Here is a 19,768-nt window from a genome sequence, read left to right on the forward strand (position 1 = left end):
CTGGACTTCATGACTGAGAAATAAACTTCCCTCAAGTTAGAGATTGCAGGGTTTTTCTGTTACAGCCACAAGTGTCTCCTTAATTACTTACCTATCTAGCTCCCTGTCTGTATCTATTTCTAAACCACCAAGAAATCCATCAAAATACTCATCTTTTTTCCTACAACAAACATGAGTGACTTTTGTCATCAGAAATCAGTTTCGATTTTTTTCAACCCAGATTTAAAAACAACCGCAGCCTGACCTCTCTCTGTCCTCTCCACCCCAGTCAATGTCATAGGCCTTTCGTTTCATGCTCTTAGGGGCTCCATCGAGGTTCCTTCCCCCTCCCAACCCCCAGCCTCTGCCCCACTCTGAAGAGTTGCAGATTCTTAGCTCCCTGTGTGGTCTCTGCCAGGGAGATGGAGGGCAAAGGGCCTGAGGGACTTTGGGACTCCAAGACCACCTCTTGGGCCCCATAGTCAGCCACCTGGCTGTTGGGTACCCTGTCCCCCAGGGTCAGGAGCCGGTTCCATTCCCTGAAGTCTAGGGTGTTGAGACAGACTGCTGAAGGGACAGAAGAAAGCAGCCGGCTTCCACTGCCTTCTGGGATATTGCCTGCCCTTTATCTATGTTAGAAGAAAGTTCTTTATATTCTTTTCTAAAGAATCCCACGGCCCTGGCCAGTGTTGCTAACTGGTTAGAGCGCTGGCCCACGCACCAAAGGCTCGTGGGTTTGATTCACGGTCAAGGGCATGTACCTGGGTTGCAGGTTAGCTCCCTGCCGCTGGTGAGTACTTTTCCCTATTCTTGGAATAGTACTTAGGGGTAAAGAGCCAAGATGTATGTGACTTACTCTCCTATGATTCAGAAAAAAATTAAGTATGCTCAGAGATAGCAGGTGGTTCCTAAGCCAGCAGAGGAGGTTGCACAGAAGGAAAAGATATCCCAGATGTAGATTCTCTGATCATTGAGCACATCTAGGTCTCTCTCACATGGATGTTTCTCCCTTTCTCTCTCTCTCCCTTTCCCTCCCTCCCTTCCACTCTCTGAAAAGCAGTGGAAGAAATATCCTCTAATGAGGATTAGCAACAACAAAAAAAAAAAGAAAGAAAAGAAAAGAAAGAATCCCACACTTGCAAACACTGCATTCCTCCTGCCCTTTCCCCCCCCATCTTAGAGAGAAATTCTTTGGCTTGAATCTCTGCCTCCCGAATAGCAGGCCAGCTATCTGGTCTTAGACGCTGAAGAGGTGGGAATCACTTCTTTGTCAAAGTAACGGGGACATGATTCTAGACGTCCCAACTGGTCTCACTGAGCCGCGTGACATCCACGAGAAGCTGGGCTGCTCCTGGCTGAGGATGGAGGCCATGTTTATCCAGAGCCTTTATGTCCTTGAACTACCCCCTCTTCCTGATGTGGGGCCCTCACTTGCTGCAATGGTGGAGGAAGCTCTTGGTCAGGAATCAGGAACCTTGAAATCTGTTCCTAGGCTGGCTGCTCGGCACAACAATAAAAGCATACGTGTTTCAGAGTGAGAACATGCTCGGTTTGAATCCTGGCCCATCTGTATCCTGGGCATAAATACCAACTACGTTTCTAGAAAAGATGGCCTGGCCAGTGACCTCAGGCCTTGTGCTGGCGGGGAGCACAGGGAACTTAGTTGGAGAGTTTGTAAGGAGGAAATTCCAACTTAGGCAAGTTGGCCGAAGGCGGCTACCCCTAATTGTTCCTTGACCTTTCCAAACAAGTCTGTGCACCTGCAGACCCCCGGGTGTTTACCGGAATCTTTATGCTTAATCTTTAGGTCCTTGCTTAAAGGAAACTGCAGACACATGTGTCCTCCCAAGATTACTTATCCATCTGATTGTATCTAAAAGATAAACTTTACCCCAAACTGCTGTTACCATAAAAGCCTGAAGAGGCAGGCGAAGGAGGCTGTCTGGTTCCTTTAGCCAGGCAGTCCCTTAGCCCTCCCTTTCACAGAAATCGTGTGGCAGAGTAATCATTTATCTGTCGTTCAGGGTCTGCTGGTCAGCCCCGGCATTGTGCCTCCAGGTTTAACCCTCTGCCCACTGTTCCAACAGGTCTCGTCAACAGCCAGGCCCTATATTTATCTTCGTCTCAAGTGGCCACGGCTGGACCACAGATTACTCTGCCAGCTTCTTCCCTGGAGATGGAGGGGCTGGGGCAGGGCGGGTGGGGTGAGAGGGAGGGTGGGAAGGAAGGGTTGATCGCTCTGAGGGTGCCAGGGGTGGAGGCAGGCAGGACCCACGCTGGCATTCTGCCCTCCATGGGGTCACTGGCCAACAGCTCCAGGGCCTCTATGCAGGGCTGCTGGTGTGGGACCATTTTGGGCAGCCAGGCGCTGGGAGCGTCTGGCAGGAGGGAGGTGTGGATTAGATGCTCGGGGTCAAGGGCCTGGTCCTAAGGTGCTGAATGTCCAAGTCAGGAGAATTAAAGAGTCAGTGGGGGTCTGGCTGAAAATGGACAACCTCTCTCTGGTCACGAGGAAACATCTGACAAAGACAAAATGAGGAACTTTAACTAAAAAGAAAAACTGGTCTTCCTCTTTCCGAAAGCGGCCCGAGATGACCCCTGAAAATGGTTCACTCTCCACCAGACCCAGAAAACCCCACAGAATCACGCAAACCAAGAGGCTCAAATCTCTGTGTTCCCTTTAAGAACACCTGTGAAACGGCCCAGGCCAGTGGTCGGCAAACTCATTAGTCAATAGAGCCAAATATCAACAGTACAACGATTGAAAATTCTTTTGAGAGCCAAATTTTTTAAACTTAAACTATATAGGTAGGTACATTGTTATTAACTTAATTAGGGTACTCCTAAGGCTTAGGAAGAGCCACACTCAAGGGGCCAAAAAGCCGCATGTGGCTCGCGAGCCACAGTTTGCCGACCACGGCCCCAGGCCACCGAGGATGTGCGTCGCCGAAAAGCCACCATGTATCTGAAGGAGATCACCTTTCAGAAGCAGTGGGTGCCACTCCATCATTACCATGGTGGGGCTGGCAGTGTGCCCAGGCCAGGCAGTGGGGCCGGACACAGCGTTGGGGGCCCCAAAGAGAGCTGAATTTTCGCTGCAGATGCCTCAGAGTGCGGACTGAGGGGTTTCGAGGTAGACTCTCTGGTCTCTGAGCACATCCAGGTGAACAAAGCTCCCAAGATGCAGCACAGAACCTTATAGAGCTCCTGGGCAGGTTAACCCTAACAAGAGCCCTCCCCGGCACATGGAGGTGATCCTACTAAAAAGGGAAGATGGTTCCTGAACCAGCAGAGGAGGCGGCACAGGAGGAAAAACATCCCAGAAGAAACTAAAGAAACGGAAACGTATGGCCCAGGAGTAAATTCAACATAAATACTAAAAAAAGTAAAAAAAAAAAAAAAAAAAAAAAAAGGTGGGGGATGGGGAAGGACAGTTCTATTCCTTAAAAATACCAATGTCATCCAGGACGAAGAAGGGCTGTGGAGACGTCCCCATGACGAAGACTAAACATGATGCGTGACCCTGGGTGCTGAGCTGGGGGAGGAAATGCTAACGAGGACCTTGGTGGCTCAAGTGCCAACTAGGAATACAGATGGCGGCTCAGCTAAAAATAGTTTCAATGCAAATTTGCAAAGCGGACACTTTGCTGTGGTTACGTGGGAGAATTTCCCTATTCTTAGAAACGTACTTAGGGGTAAACTGCCAAGAAGTCTGTGACTTACTCTCAGGCGATTCAGAAAGAAAATGAAATGTGCACAGAGACAGCATAAATGACAAAGCAAACGGGACTGTACCCATCCCCGGAGGATATGTGGATATTTCCACGGGAATGTACTCTTGTTGACGTTTCTGAAGTCTGACATTATTTCCAAATGAGAGATTTTTAAAAAGCCGAAAGATTTCGCAGCAGAACTGGTTCTTTCACACAGAATCCCACGTGGAACCCCACGTGTGAAACAGGGACAGGCAGGATGATCCGGGTGAAGCCAGGGTGGGCCCCACTTGCCTGTGCCCCTTTGGTGGCCCCGGGGGGTGCCTCCTGGAACCCAGTTTGGAAACCACTGAGCGGGTTCAGCCTCCTGGAACCCGGTTTGGAAACTGGGTGAGCGGGTTCAGCCTCCACATTCTGGGGAACACTGTGAGGAGGCAGCCATTCCTGCATCCTCACGTCCATCGGACACACACACACACACACACATACTTGGTTGCATCTGATCCTCAAAATAGCACTGAGAGAGACGTCCTCAGTCCCACTTTGTAAGTGAGAATATCAAGATGCTGGAAGGTAAGTACCTCCTTGGGGTCAAGCCATTCAGGTGTTTTCTATATGCTCTCCTGCCTTCTGCACCAAAGCTGGGGTTCAAACCCAGGCCCGTGAATGAACCCCGAAGACCCTGCTCTTAGCAGAACCTGCTTGCTCCCAGGGGAAGGGGCAGCCTCGGCCTGCTCAGGGCAGGGGTGAGACTGGGAGCTGCAGGACTCGCTGTCCAGTGCTCACCCAGGACCCACCTGGTCCTGGCAGGGAGTCTTTCCATGGAACCAGGCTCCCGGCCTGAATGTCTAGGCTCAGAGACTCCCACTGGGGCTGGCTTCTGGCTCAGGGGAGCTCCCAGCCTCTCTTTGCGAGAGCGGGGGACTCTGAGCTCCCCGCAGCTCTGCTCTCCCACACGCTGTGCCAGGCAGGCCCTCTCACAAAAAGAAAGGCAGGCCTTTCCTTCCTTTCTTTTCTCAAAAGCAGCCATCCCTCCCCCATGCCCTGCTCTCTGGTTTTCACTGAGCGAATTCACTGTCAGTGAAGTCACTGTGTTTGAAGTTAGTCGAGAGATTGTGTGTTTAAAAGAATTCCAGGACGCCCAAGCTTTCTGAGTGAACTGGGACTCGCTGAGAAAAGAATTGCCCTTTTCAGGCCCAAAGCTGTCGCTCTGACAGTCTAGGCCAGCCGTGGGCAAACTACGGCCCGCGGGCCGCATCTGGCCAGTTTGTAATGAATAAAACTAAAAAAAAAAAGACCGTACCCTTTTATGTAATGATGTTTACTTTGAATTTATATTAGTTCACACAAACACTCCATCCATGCTTTTGTTCCAGCCCTCTGGTCTAGTTTAAGAACCCATCGTGGCCCTCGAGTCAAAAAGTTTGCCCACCCCTGGCCCTGACTTTGCTCTGAGCCCCAGCATGGCCTGGGGTGGCGGGGGGGGGGGGGGGGCGCGGAGGTGGGAGAAGATTCTCCAGATTAGAAGTTCCAAAGGGAAGGTCTCTGAAGGGAGCTTTTCTAGAGTGAGTGGACCATGCTCCACCCCCCAGTCACATATGGACCATATTTTCTGTGGGCCTTTGGCCAGACTGGCCTGCCCTCCTCCCAGGGAGAAGGGGAGAATCCCTCCTCTGAAATCGCCACCGTTGGCTGGGCCTGCTGGGATCTACGCTCAAAGGGCCACACTGAACATCTGCTGTTTCTGCATCACCAGGGAACGAGTGTGGCTTCTGAGGCCTCAGGAGTCGTAGTTCCCCTCTTTGTAAAACGGCTTCCCCAGGTGAGGAAACTGGGCCTTAAAGGGTTAACTCATTCAAGGTCACACAGGCCTAAGTGATATCAGGAGTTTGCCCCCAAGTCTGTGCGGCTACAGAGGTGACAGTCCTTCTACTCCCCATGGCCATGCTGTCACGGACGGTTACCCAGGCTGCTTGCTGCACAGGGCATCCGCTGACGGGGTGACTGGGGGACCAGGTCCAGCCAGCGCCTGCTCACTAAGGTGCGCTCCCTGCTGCGGACCCTGTGCTTCTCCCCTGTAGGGGTGCCGTGAGAAGCCGGTTATAAATGGCCCACTGACTCCCTTCCCCACATCTGCATCCCTTGAGGCTCCTGACTTTGCAGCCCTTCCCATCAAGAAGGGCTGGGTTGGTCTTGTGACAAAACACATCAATGAAATATTTCCGAGTGGCATCATGCCAGTCCAAGCTCAGGCCCTGAGAGCCTCACAGGCTTTGCTTGTTCTCTTGGACCGCCTATTGCCATAGGCACAAGCCCGGGCTAACCTGCCGGAGCATGAGAAATGTGTGGCCCAGTCACTCCCGTGCCAGACCAGCCAATCAACCACCCAGCATCTGATCAAGGCCATCCTAGACCAGCCAGCCTCCAAACAACCTCTCTGATCACAGACCCAGCAGCCAGCCCAGCCACGCTCAGCCCATCAGACCAGATCGGCATAACTGCTCCGATCCGTGAACAAGAATACATGCTAACTGATTCAGGTGGCTGCTATGGGGTGAATTGTGTCCCTCCAAAACTCATACGATGACATCTTTTTTTTTCAAATGAGCCCTGACCGAGGCTGGGGATCGAGCCTGCAACCAAGGTACGTGCCCTTGAGTAGAATCAAACCCAAGACTCTTCAGTCTGAGGGCCAATGCTCTATCCACTGAGCCAAACTGGCTAGGGCCCTGTGTTGACCTCATAACCCTCAGTCCCTCAGAATGTGACCTGCCTTGGGAACGGGGTTGTTGCAGATGGAATTAGTTAAGATGAGGTCGTACTGCAGCAGGGTGGGTCCCCAATCCAATATGACCAATGGGGACATTTGGACACAGACATGCTCACAGATGAAATGCCATGTGAAGATGGGAGTGATGCTGCCACAAGCCAAGAACTAGCAGAGGCTGGGAGCGAGGCCTGGAACACAGCCTTCCCTAGAGCCTTTGCAGGGAGCATGGCCCTGCGGACACCTGGGCCTCAAACTTCCTGCTTCTAGAACTGCGGGGGAATAAACTTCTGTTGCTGCAGTCATCCAGCTTGTGGTACTTTGTCACAGCAGCCCTAGGAAGCTAATACAGCACCTTTTCATAATTCACACAAAGGCACAGCCTGGGCTGGCCTCCCTGCCTGCCTCCAGCCGACCGTGGCCCTCCTCCTGGTACCCAGGCAACCCTGCAAGGTGCTCAGGAACTGCACCCCCACCATGCCCAGTTCTGCCCCAGCAGGCCTCTGAGTTGGTAAAGGCTTCTCTAGTGCCTTCCAGAGGCACTGGAGGCCTTGGTGGGAGAGGAGTCGCAGCCCTGGAGCCCCAGCCCAGACCCCGCCGGCCGGCCGGCCGCCTACCTGGGTTGCCGAGGGCCATGGAGTCGTAGATGAGCTTGCAGGTCTTGAGCAGGATGGAGATCTTCTTCTCGGGCGAGTAGGCCTTGTGCATGCTGCTGAACTTCTGCAGGATCTTCTCCATGATGGGCACCTCGGGCACGCTGGTGGTCACGCCCAGGTCGGTGGTGGTGGTGGCCAGGATCACCAGTTGGTTCTCCTTGAGCTGCTGCAGGGAGCCGTCCTTGCTGTGGATCTCATGAAGGCACGAGTTGATGGCTTCCTTCAGGGGCTTCAGCACACACTTGTACAAGGCGGACTCCACAATCGCTTCTGTGGGTGGGAGAGAGTAGTAGGGTGAGGACCCCAGTGGCAGGGATCCTGGCCCCGGGCCTTGTCGCCCAACAGTGTGGCCAGGCCTATCTTCTGATCCCTGGGAAAACATACAGCCCCAGCAGGTACAACCGCCGTTCCGACACAGGAGACTGTGAAGTGCATGCCACAGAAAGCCACACGCGGAGCCCTCCGACTGACACACTGCATCCTAATGCCTTTCACAGGGCCCGGCACAGATTAAACTCCCACAGAGCTGCCCACAGTACACAGCTTTGGAGGGCACTGCTCACACGGGAGTTGTGCAGTGTACAACCTGTGTAGCTGTACTTGGAGGTCCCAGGTACCCAGCAAATGCTCGGTGGACTTATTCTTGATTCTCTCTTTCAATCCTCAAGTCCACTTGTCTTCAGTCTCAAGAATCTAGTATATTCAGAACCTGATTTCTCACCACCTCCAAGGTTTGACCTTGACCTGAGCTACCATCATCTGTTGCCTGAGTTACGCTGGTAGCCTCTTGCTCTGGCCCCTTACAGTCCATTCTCAACACAGAAGCCTGCGTCATCCCGTTATGGCATGATTGACCATGACATTACTGTGCTGAGAACGCTCCAACGGCTCCACCTCATGGACAATACAAACCACAGCCTTCCCTGTGCCTTTCAAGGCCCGAGTGATCTGTCCCTGTGACCTCTCTCACTAGCACCTTGCTCGCTCCCCTATGCTGCTCTGCCACCTGCCATGCCTGCTCCTGCCTCAGAGCCTTTCACCTGCTATTCCTTTTGCCTGGAGAAGTCACTCCACATGGCTTATTCCTTCACTGCCCAAATGTCATCTTATCCAAGGGGCACCCTGATCATCTAGTACAGCGGTTCTCAACCTGTGGGTCGCGACCCCTTTGGCGGTCGAACGACCCTTTCACAGGGGTCGCCTAAGACCATCCTGCATATCAGATATTTACATTACAATTCATCACAGTAGCAACATTACAGTTACGAAGTCGCAACGAAAATAATTTTATGGTTGGGTCACAACATGAGGAACTGTATTTAAAGGGCCAGAAGGTTGAGAACCACTGATCCAGTAGAATGGGAGCCAGCCAGGTTTTCTCTCACAGCAGCTCTGCCACCCACCTGCCAATATCCCCACTCTACAGACGGACCAACTCAGGCTCCGGTGGTGTGGGCCACACAGCTCGCTGGGGGCTGACCAAAGATCTGCACCCATGTCTACCTGACACCAGGCCCATGCCCGGCTGCCCTGGGTGACCGTAGAGAAATATTCTTGGGAAGTCTTTCTGGCTTTACCCTTTCCCCAGGGGAAGGGTCTCAGCTATTGTTTCCTCATCGGCAAAATGAGAGAGGGCTTCGGCCCAGCCCTCCAGGTTCCTTCATCCCCGAGAGCCACCACATCCCCTGCAGAGACCGCCTCTGGCCCTCAGCAGTCACAGGTCCGTACTCCTTCGGCCTCTAATTGCTCCTTGTGACCGTCCCCCTAATAAAACCAGGAGCATCCTGAGGGTGGGGTCCTGCCCAGCCTCTGAGGTGGGCGCATGAGCAGAGCTGGGAAGCACAAGGCAGAACAGCAGAGGGATTAGTTCAGTTAGTTCAGGAGGAGGGGGGTGGGGACGGTGGATGGTGGATTATCTGGGACGACCCCTCCCTCCCGCCCACTCCCAGCCCCCGCCCGGACTGACCCAGCTCCTCCTCGGAGTACTGCGTGTGGTCCCCCAGCGCCTTGAGCTCGGTGCTCTGCAGCAGGTAGCTCTTGAGCTGGGTCATCATGGTGCGGATCTCCTGCAGCATCTCGGTGCTGGAGGCCTGGCGCGCCATCATCTCCAGGCTGTACACTTTGTAGTCCTGCACCAGGTTGCCGAAGTACGAGGCCTTGTCCTGGGCCAGCTCCACCACCTTCTTGTACAGCTTGCGGTCATTGGAGAGGAAGGCCTGGAAGACGCTGGTGAAGCTCGCGAGGCTCAGGCGGTGCCGCGCCTTGCCCAGGATCATGGACGGCTTCTTCTTCACGTTGGGGCTGCTGAACTGCTCCAGCTCCTCCTCCGTGCTGCTGGTCGAGTACGAGTCTTGATCGGTGGCCGGGGTGTGCACCCCCGTACTGTCTGAGAGGGAGGCCAGGGAGCCTTTGAACTCTGGGGCGCTCTGGCGCCAGGCGCTGGCCTGGGCTTCTGGGCTCGGGGTCCCAGCTTGGGAGGCAGGGCGCGGGGCTTCTTCGTGTGGGCCAGGGGTGGGTTTCTCAGGGGCTGCCCCCTCCGTGGAGAGCTCGGCGCTCTCCAAGGGGCTCGGGAGGACCGAGGCCAGTTGCCGGGAAATCCGCTTCTTCCTAGGAGGAGGGACTGGGGGTTGCCGGATCTTCCTTGCCGACTCTGGCAGGATGCCCAGCTGGCTGGCTTGGGCCACTACTTCCTGTCCTTGCTCTGTGGTCCTCTGAGACCTGTCCCCAGGGCTGTCTGAGGTCCCCTGGGGAGGCAGGCCGAGTGGGGGTGTCCGGGAAAGACCCGGCTGGTCCCACTGTGCGGTTGTGCCCCTGTCCATCTTCTCCACAATCGGGTCCTCCAGGGAGAGCTTCTCAGAGAGGCGGCGTCGGGGAGGAGCAGCAGGGGCGCCCTTCTTCCCTGGGCCTGGAGGGGCGGGGGCCTGTTGCAAGGGGCTGGGGGCCGCCCCTGGCTTCATCTCTTCCTCCCTGAGGGGGCCCAGGCCTGTGGGGGTGCATGGGGGCCTCTCACAGGCTGTCATGGGTTGCTGGCTTGGATGGTCCGGGGGGCCTAGGGCATGGGGTGCCAGGTGGGGGGCAGATGCTGGGGATGCAGGAGGAAGGGCGTCTGGAGGTGAGGGAGAACTGGGCAAAGGACAGGCCGGAGCTGGGGCAGGGGGTGGACGAGGCCGGGCAGGACTGAGGGGGTGGAGAGGAGTTGCTGGGGGCGGGGGCGCCGGGCGGCGAGGGGCCCACCGGGAGGCGGGTGAGGTAGCGTCAGAGGTGGGAGGCAACGGGCCAGAGGGGCAGCTTCTCAGGGGTGACAGGTCGGCAGGCAGGGCGCTGCCACAGTCCTCGATGAAGATCGGATTCACAAACCACAGGCGGTCATTTCCTACCGAGAGCTCAATTTCACACGCGCAGTTTTCCTGATGGGAGGCGGACCTGAGGCTGGAGGCTGGGGGCGCCCTGGGGGCTGGGTCTCTTGGGGGTTCTGCTGGGCTGCCAGCTGCTCGCCGGGGGTTCAGCGAGGAGTCCCAGAAGCCTGTGGAAACAAGAGGAGAAGAGGCGGTCAGTCCCGGAGCCGGGCCCCTGGGTGGGGTGGGGTGGGGACGGGGCACGGGAGGGCTGGGAGGGCCGTACCGCGTTTGCTTCTCTGCTGCCTGGGTTGTTTTCCCCTCTTGGACTGTTTCAAACCTCTCCCACCACTTCCTGCCTCGAGAGGGGAAGCCCCGCAAGATCCTCCCCTGCGGTGCTGGGGTGGGGCCAGGCGCCCTGTGACGGGGCAGCGTCGGCTCCGTCCCTGGGGTGTGAGGGCCCACCATGGAGGGCACCGTGACCCCGGTGCAGGCCGTGTGGGGACGGAGGGGCCCACAGCCAGAGTTCCTGCAGCTGGCGGGCCGGGGACTCCGGGGCAGGTGGCTGGATCTTTCTAGGCCCCCGTCTAGTCACCTCTAGAATGGGGGTGGCTGCGTGGGGCCTGTTCCCCGTGGGGAGAACACACCTATGGACTGTGGCTGGTGCGCTCAGGCCTGACCTTCTGAGTGGGGAGCACCTGCCACTGCAGAACGACTGGTCTGGTCAGCCTTGATGCTCACTAGGAAACTGCCCATCCCCCCGTGGGAGGGTGTCAGCAAACGGGGCTCCAGCCCTGCTGGGTGGCGTTCCGGCCCGTGCCTTTCTCCTGACCTAGCCCTCAGGACGCAGCCCACGGCTGTGGCCACTAGGGCACACCTGTCCCTATCCGGGCGTAGCTGGTCAGCGCCAGGCGTGTTCTGGGGAGGAGCGTGGGACCTCCAAACTGAAGAGCATTGGGGGTCACCGAGCTCAGAGTTCTTGACTTCTGGGTCCCAAGCCCCGCGGAGACTCTGACAGAAGCTCAGGGCCCTCCACGAAGGGCAGAGGCACATGGCTGAGAACAATGCAGTCGGCCTGCAGCCGCTCTGAGCCCCAGGCAGCTCCTCCTGGACCAGGGGGCCCAGGTCTGGTTCTACCTGTTAATGTTAGAGATTCAGAGTGCGGACTCCCTTGTTAAAGATGGGCCAGGCCTCTGGACGCTCCCCTGGAGCCCCTTACTTCTGGGAATGATTCATCAGGAAGAAAACCACCAAAATAGCATCCAGCACAGTCACAGGGCAGACCACCCTGAGTCCTGGCGGTGAGGGCCACTGGCTCTACCCGGCTCCTCTCTCACCGATCCTGACCCCAGGCCTTTGGTGTAAGTCCTGATCCATCCCGCATTACACGTGAGGAGAAGAGGCCCAGAGAGAATCAAGAACCCGCCCACAGCCAGCCGGACTGGTGTGGCTCAGTGGTTGAGCGTCGACCTATGAACCAGGAGGTCACAGTTTGATTCCTTGTCAGCGTACATGCCTGGGTTGCAGCTCGGTCCCCAGTGTGGGGCATGCAGGAGGCAGCCGACCAATGATTCTCTCTCATCATTGATGTTGCTATCTCTCTCTCTCCCTCTCCCTTCCTCTCTGAAATCAATAAAAATATATTTAGATAAAAAAGAACCAGCCACGGTCACCGGGCTGGTGAGCGAAGGAGCTGGGGTGTGGGGCAGGTCTGCAGGTCTGAGGCCTGTGAGCCCGGCTGCTGTGCTGTGTGGCCTCCCTTCTTGGGAACTTGCGACACTTCCCATCTCAGCTGCTCGGCCAGCGTGAGTGAGGGGTGGCGTGTACCTCAGAACTGGGGATGTGGTAAGCACCCGACGGGCTCCTGACACCGAAAGAAAGTGGGTATCACACAAAGGCTGAGGGCAGTGCGTGTGCCTGAGATGGGCACTCCCAGGGACGCAGGGGTTTGCCCCCTTGCTGGCCAGGAGACCGCAAACCCCGTCCAGGTGAGCAGGGTGCACCCTGAGAAACGGACACGTGAGCCTGTGCATTCCCTCTGAGGCGTGGCCGTGACCGGGAGGACCCCCGGCCTCAGGGTTCAGCTCCGTCCTGGGCAGAGACCCCGTGTCTGGTAGCCCGAGTGCTGTGGCCAGCTGTCTCCACGGTAGCAAGGGTGACAAGCCTTCGTGGGACTCTGTCCAATTTGCAAAGCTCTGTGCACATCACAGCCACTATCTGAGGACAGAGTGCTGGGAGGGAGGAGGCGTCTCCGGGGTGCGCCCACCCCCCCCCACCACCACCTAGGCGAGCTGTTCTTCACGGCTGCCTAGGCCTTTGCACGTAACTTTGGGAGGCAGCTCCTGATACCTCCATGACTCACCCACTCTCCTGGGTGCCTGGCACCGAGCACACAGCAATTCTGGCCTCGGGGAGTGAGCAGTGGAAGACCGTGCCCTGTCCGCACAGCCCCCACAAAGCTGCCTCCTTGGAAGTTATCCTGGGCAGGCAGCCAGCCTGACTCAGGGGTGAACTGGACAGGAGCCCCCTACGTGAGTGGAGGCCCCTGATGCTCACCTCCAAGCTCCCATAAGCCCCTCCTTTGGGTGAAGGTGGATGCCATGGGGCAGACCATAAACAGAACTGCCCACCCATGCCTGGGCACCCCCATTATTTCTCACCTAGATCATGGCCATAGTCTGCCCTCCCCCCCCAATCCATTCTCCCCTGTGGCACTATGCTGGGCATATAGTAGGCTGTTTGTTCAGAATCACTGCCAGCCCTTTAGCCTGGCACTCAAGGCCTGTGGGATCTGAATCTGTACACCTTTTCTTTTTAAATACATTTTTATTGATTTTTAGAGAGAGAGGAAGTGAGAGAAATAGAGATATAAAAACATCGAGAGAAACATCACCGATCAGCTGCCTACTGGGGATCAAGCCTGCAACCCGGGCATGTGCCCTGACTGGGAATCGAACCAGTGACCTCTTGGTTCATGGGTCAATGCCCAACCATTGAGCCACACTGGCTGGGCTCTGTACACCTTTTCCAGCATCACCGGCTGAGTCCTCACCCCATTCTCTGCCACTTCTTCCTGGGATGCCCCACCTTCAGTCTTGGCTGATGCTGTTCACTCTGCTTGGATGCTTTTCCCAGCCTCTCCACCTGGCCAACTCTCCCTCACCCCTCAAGACCGGGGTCAAAGCTCTGTGCCAATGGCTGTGATGTGCACAGAGCTTTGCAAACTGGCTCCCTGTTGGGTGAAGTCATCCTGACCCATCGGGGCCTCCCCTACACTCTCCGTGCTCCCAGCCTTGGCACACACTCTGACTGAAGTGGCCATCACTGGGCTATATTCTCTGATTTTGTCAGACTGCCCCGCCCCCCGACTCTGAGCTTCCAGAAGGCAGCCACAATGCTTCATCCATCTGAGTATTTCCAGCACCTAAGACGGTGCTTGGCACAGAGCAGCAGCTCAGCCCTTGCGCTTGCACAGTGGATTAGCTTAGCCAGAGGGGAGAGAGGGGCTCTGAGGTGTGGGATACAGGCAAGGTTAGTTCTGATGGGGAAGCGGGGATGACCTGAACCACAGGAAGATGTCTTAAGGCAAGAGAATGAAGAGACGAGAAAACGAGAGGAGGGAGGCACCGAGGAGGGCCATGGAGCTCCACAGGTGGGGCGGCCAACAGCTGGGCGGCCTGTCTCAGGAGAGCAAGGTGGGTCCATCCTGCACAGATTAAAAAAACAAAACGACACACGTTTCCTACAGCCCGGATTTGGGGGTTCTGGAAGGCATGGAGCAAACATTGGGGTTCAGGGAAATGGGCCCAGAGCCTGGGGGACTAGGCACTGCTCCCCTGCTCCTAAGACAGCCTGCTGGCCGTACCCCGGCAGGACAGAGCCAAGGCCACTCTGAGGGATGGGGGGAGCTGAGACCTGAGGGGCTGCTATTTGGGGGCTGGACGCCTGTTAAGGAATTGCAGTGGCAGTGCAGGGTTTTATGATAAAAAAAAAAAAAAAAAGGAAGTGGGTCACTTTCTTTGCAGCCTGCAGAACATCGAGGCCAGAGGAAAAGCGGAACACTGGCCTGCAAGCTAGTGGTTGGCAAAGCTGTGGCATCTGCGTCTAGTGGCAAAATGCCAGGCCTTGGCTCAGGGCCCTGCCTCCACTGCCTCTGTGCTGCCCTTGGACTGAGGGACATTTTGCTGGCCCTTGGCCTCCCCCGCCTTATATGGACATACCTCTTGCCAGGTGTCCGCTCCTATAATCTTTGGGGGTGGGGGAGGGGGGCCAGGGCCAGGCCAGGTGCTGGGGTGTAGGCCCTGGGGGCAAAGGTGACAAAGGTTTCCCTCCTGGGGAGCCCGGGCTAGTGGCAGGGCAGAGAGGGCATGAGTAAATGCAGCAAAGTATTCCAGATGCCAGGGAAGCCGCTCCAAAGTCCAGGGGTTCAGGGAAGAAATATTCCGTAGCGTCCCAATCCCAATGACGGGCAGTTGGACAGTCATTCCAACTTGAGTGTTCAATGAGTTTTCAATAACTAGGAAAATTCTCATTTGTGATATAAAGGAAAAAGCAAGTTCCATGCCAACCCGGAAGAGCAACAGAACATATGCCTTTCCTAAACAAATTTTAAACCTATGAAACATACTGCAGACAAGTCAGAGAACGCCGGCAAGTCTAACCCGTAGTTACCACCGCTTTCTCTAGATTCCTTTGCACTTAGGATCAACCGCATACAGGTAAGTGCTAAATTGCTCCCAGTGTTAGTTGTGTAGCCTCAAGATTATTCCTTTACCGCCTGGCCTGCCCTTTCAAATGGTGGCTTTTCCAAGCCCAAACTCAGAGTTTCTTACGTCAGCTCACGAGCGAGTGTCCTGGGCTATCGTGTGGTGCTGAGCCTGCAAACCAATAGCTCCCTTTCAAGCAAACAAACAGCATCACCCGTGCCTGAACAGCAGGGCTTGTGCAACTGTTTGGATATTTATTACATTCCCCTCATTGCGTGAAAAGTGAGTAGAAGGCCAGAAAAAGAACACTGCTCCCCCCAGGGATGGGAAACACACGGGCCTCATAAACTAATTCCATGCAGAGCGGCGTGGCCACTGCGGAAAACAATATGCAGGATCCTCACAAAATTAAAAACAGAACTGACCCAGAGGACCCACTTCGGGAATATCTCAGAAGAAATGCAAGACATGAATTGGAAAGAATATACGCACCCCTATGTTCACTGCAACATTATTTACAACAGCCAATATTTGGAAGCAACCCAAGTGCCCATCAATAGACGGACGAGCAGATCAAGAAGTTTTGGTACATATACACAATGGAATATCACTCGGCCATAAAAAAGAAATGAAATCTTACCATTTGTGATAGCATGGATGGACCTAGAGCAGTGGTTCTCAACCTTCTGGCCCTTTAAATACAGTTCCTCATGTTGTGACCCAACCATAAAATTATTTTCGTTGCTACTTCATAACTGTAATGTTGCTACTGTTATAAATCGTAATGCAAATATCTGATATGCAGGATGGTCTTAGGCGACCCCTGTGAAAGGGTCATTCGACCGCCAAAGGGGTCGCGACCCACAGGTTGAGAACCGATGACCTAGAGGGTAGAATGCTAAGTGAAAAAAGTCAGTCAGAGAAAGGCAAAACAAACAAACAAACAAACCTAATAGAAATAGACGCATGGATACCGAGAGAGAACTGGTGGTTGTGGAGGGGAGGGAAGTCGGGTGACTGGGTGAAAGAGGTGAAGGGATTAAAAGGCACAGATTGGCAGTTACAAGATAAGTAACTGCCAAGTCACGGGGATATAAAATACAGCCTAGGGAAGACAGTCAGTAACACTGTAATAATTGTGCCTGGTGCCTGGTGGGTACTGGAAATATGGGGGGGGGGTGCTTTGTAAGGTATGGTTGTCTAACCGTGACTGTACACCTGGAACTAATACAAAATAATACCGAATGCCAACTGTAATTGAAAAGATAAAAACAACTTATTCCGATTGCAAGTGGGCAGGAATCTGGAGCTGACGGGCGGGATGCTGCGTGTGGGGAGCAGCTGTGCCCGCAGAGCCCGCTGACCGTCTTCGCCGTTGCTGGGGGGTCCCCGTCCCTTCACCGAGTCCTGTCTGTGCTACGCCAGTTGGGCTGGGTTTCAGTTCTCCGCCGCAAGAGTGCCTGCCTAGGACAATATGTGAGGGGCCTGTGTGTCCTGGCCCTCGGCAATCGCTGCTCTTTGCACATTTGTTACCACAGAACGCAGGTCAGGGCGGCCCGGCTCAGGCCTGAGCATCTCAGAGCCGAGGCCCGGCCTCTGACCGGGTGTGCCCTGGGTCACACCGGTCTCCATCCATGCAGGGGATGGACAGAACTCGGGGATGGACGGAACCCGGGGATGGACGGAACTGGTTGTGGATGGAACCCGGGGATGGACGGGACCCAGGGATGGACAGGACCCGGGGGTGGACGGAGCCAGGAAAAGCTATTCTGATGAGCCTCACTGTACACCCTTCAGCCCTCGGAACACCACGTCCGATCAGAACCCTCTGCTTCCTCAGCTGCCGAGTCCCCAGGTGTTTCACGTGAATCCCCTTCTCAGGGACGTAAATGCTGACAGACGGGTCTGAACTGCCACGGGTTCCCCAGATGACAACCTCTCTCCCTCACTGCATCGCAGCCGCGGTCAAGCTCTCCTCGACAGAAGGGCTTGTCCAGTCCAGAAAGGAGTGTCCCAGGGATGCCCGCCTGAACCCCACGGGGGGCCAAGGGCTGCAGCACAGCACCCCTCCTCTCACAGGTCACCCTCCCGTCTTCCTCCCCTGCCAACTGGCCCCACACTGGCCACTGACTGCTCATGGAAAGACACCGAGAAGGTCATGAGGGGGGCCGAGGGGCGGTGGAGAGCTGGGCTGGGAGTCGGAAAGCCCTGGGTGCTCATCCCAATTTGCTCATCCCTCCCAGGCCCCCGACACGGCTCTGTGCTAACACTAGATTTCCTATCTCTACAAGGGACACAGGGTTACCCAAGACAGTGCTGGGTGTGTCGCAAGGAGAGGTCATTCATGCCGCTGCAGACCTCAGGGACTGTGTGAATTTCAAAACTGTCACCCGCTCCACATTCAAACTTCTGGGAGGGTCAGGGGCCAAAACGGCCATGATCTGGGGGTGAGATCAGTATTTATCCCCAACAGCAACTGAGAACTGGCCCTAAAGTTTCTAAACGGGGTACATCAGACCCAGGAGAGTGGGGTGAAGCGTTAGGGGCGGTGCTGCAGCTGAACAGATGGTGTGACACCGGACACGCCGCTCAAGCTCCCGGGCCTCAGTTTCCTCTGCCATGAAGTGGGGGTGACAATCACAGAACCCACTTTCTGGGGCTGCTCGAAGATCTGAGGAGTCTGAGGTTATGATGCAGTCAGGGCTCCTTGGAGGTCGACGCCCCCGGCCTGGAGGACTCTACTTCCTCATGGGGCCCCTGAGCTTCTTGTGGCGTCGCACGCACGGCTGCCCAGAGGCCCCTCTGGATGGCGGGCTGCAGCCTGGCCTGGGAACCGGTGTGCTCTGACCCCACGTGTGCCCCCAACTTCCTCTACGACCGGGTCCTGGCCGCTCGGTCACCGCTGCCCCCAGGGGCCCAGCTCTGGGAATAGGGCGCCGCTCTCTCCAGGCGCCGAGCGCAGCCGCGTGCTGTGCTGTCCTGTGTGTGGCTCAGTCTTGATAAAGGCCCAGCGATTCACTGCTGGTTCACTGATGTGACCAGGTCTCTCTGCCCGGGGGTCCCAGCCCGCAGAGGCGGCTGGGGGCCAGCACGGTGCGGCCCGGTCAGAGCCTCAGCAAGGCCTGGCCCATGGGAAGGGCCCGTAGATGTGAGATCTCACTATTATGCGGGAGGGCTAGGGTCAGAAACACGCTTGTCTTTTCTCCTCCTGCCTTCCCTCTCCCTCTTCATCCCTCCGAAGGTCAGAAGGGAAAGGCGCAGGGTCAGTTGGCGGGGGCAGGCCAGATGGGGCACACGCTTTAGTTCACGGTCATGTTCGTGCTGCTCTTCCTCTGACAAGGATGGGGCTGGGACCAGGGCTGTGGTGGCGGCTGGTCCCCCCTCTCTGGCCACCGTTGGGAAGGACCTTGGCATTTGGTTTAGCCTCTCCCAGAGCCACGCCTGACCATCGGTGGCCCTGACCAGCCCGGCCCCGCAGGTCCCCTGGGTAGCTGCTAAAAGGCACCTCTATGAAGCCTGGAGGCTCTCCCTGCTGTTGGGCTCAGCAGCCTGGGCAGTGTGGGTCCCCTGGGAGCCGGGACTCAGGATCCAGCCTGGGTCTCAGCGGAGGGGTCACCTCTCTGCACAGTGGTCAGCAGGGGCAGTCCTGGGGCCCCGTTTCCTCGAGCCCCCCCTTCCCCGGCCCTCGGGGCGGACTTACCCAGGCCCAGGTTGGCGATGGTCTTGAGGTCTGTGAAGCTGCTGGCCTCAAGGATGGCCTGCGGCAGCCTCAGCGTGAAGGGCAGTAAATCTCTGTGGGAACAAGAGGGGTCAAGGTCATGTCTGGGAGGGACCTGTGTGTCCATTCTCACCCCCACAGCCCCTGCACCCAGAGCCCATAGAGGAGAAACCCCAGCAGCCCCGCTGGCTGCTGGGGCCTCCACACAGACGGGAAACCCCTGGGGTGGAGGGCACAGCCCCGAGGCTGACGGAGCATCCAGGCAGGTCCAGGCCCCGGGCCAGCACGATGGACCCTGAGAAGTGGGAGACCCCCCATGGGAGTGGGGAGAGGGCACAGCTTCCCCCACTTTTTCTGCCTGGGAGCCCAGGGAGCTTCCCAGGAAGCCTCTACGCTGGGTAAAGCCAACGACCCACCCCTCTCTGCCCTCTGACCCTCACTGCTCCACACAGAGGGGCAGCGAGCAAGCACACAGTCTCGCTTCTCCAGTGAGCACCCAGACATCCCTCAGTGAGCACACAGTCAGGCTTCTCCAGTGAGCACCCAGACATCCTCCAGTGAGCACACAGTCAGGCTTCTCCAGTGAGCGCACAGTCAGACACCCCCAGTGAACACACAGCCAGGTTTCCTTGGTGAGTGCAGTCAGACATCCCTGACAACGCATAGTCAGACAGCTCAATCTGCTGCCTTTGGTCTGAACGGGGAAGTATTCAGGGATTTCCCCAGAGATCTCCTGACAGGGACTCAGACACTCTCCCCCTTTATTGTGCAGATAGGGAAACTGAGGCCCAGAGAGGAAAAGGAATATGCCCAGGCCATACAACAGGTTGAAGGCAGAGTGTGCTAAGCCCTGGGCCTCCTGAGTTCTCTCCCAGGGCTGTTTCAAGGGGCCGG

At 56.3% G+C, this 19,768-nt stretch overlaps 1 protein-coding gene across 1 annotated transcript in view; it reads right to left on the reverse strand.

The window, feature by feature from the left end:
- LOC139010326 (ras and Rab interactor 3-like) overlaps positions 1-19,768 on the reverse strand; it is a 108,668-nt gene that overhangs the window by 17,877 nt on the left and 71,023 nt on the right. Inside the window, 3 exon segments of the mRNA XM_070414614.1 lie at positions 7,077-7,385; positions 9,082-10,638; positions 18,857-18,948. Coding sequence (XP_070270715.1) covers positions 7,077-7,385; positions 9,082-10,638; positions 18,857-18,948 — 1,958 coding nt within the window.

The sequence above is a fragment of the Myotis yumanensis genome, unplaced genomic scaffold, assembly GCF_028538775.1.
Source record: "Myotis yumanensis isolate MYYU_CA2020_CCGP unplaced genomic scaffold, mMyoYum1.0.hap1 SCAF_1, whole genome shotgun sequence".
Lineage (NCBI taxonomy): Eukaryota > Metazoa > Chordata > Mammalia > Chiroptera > Vespertilionidae > Myotis > Myotis yumanensis.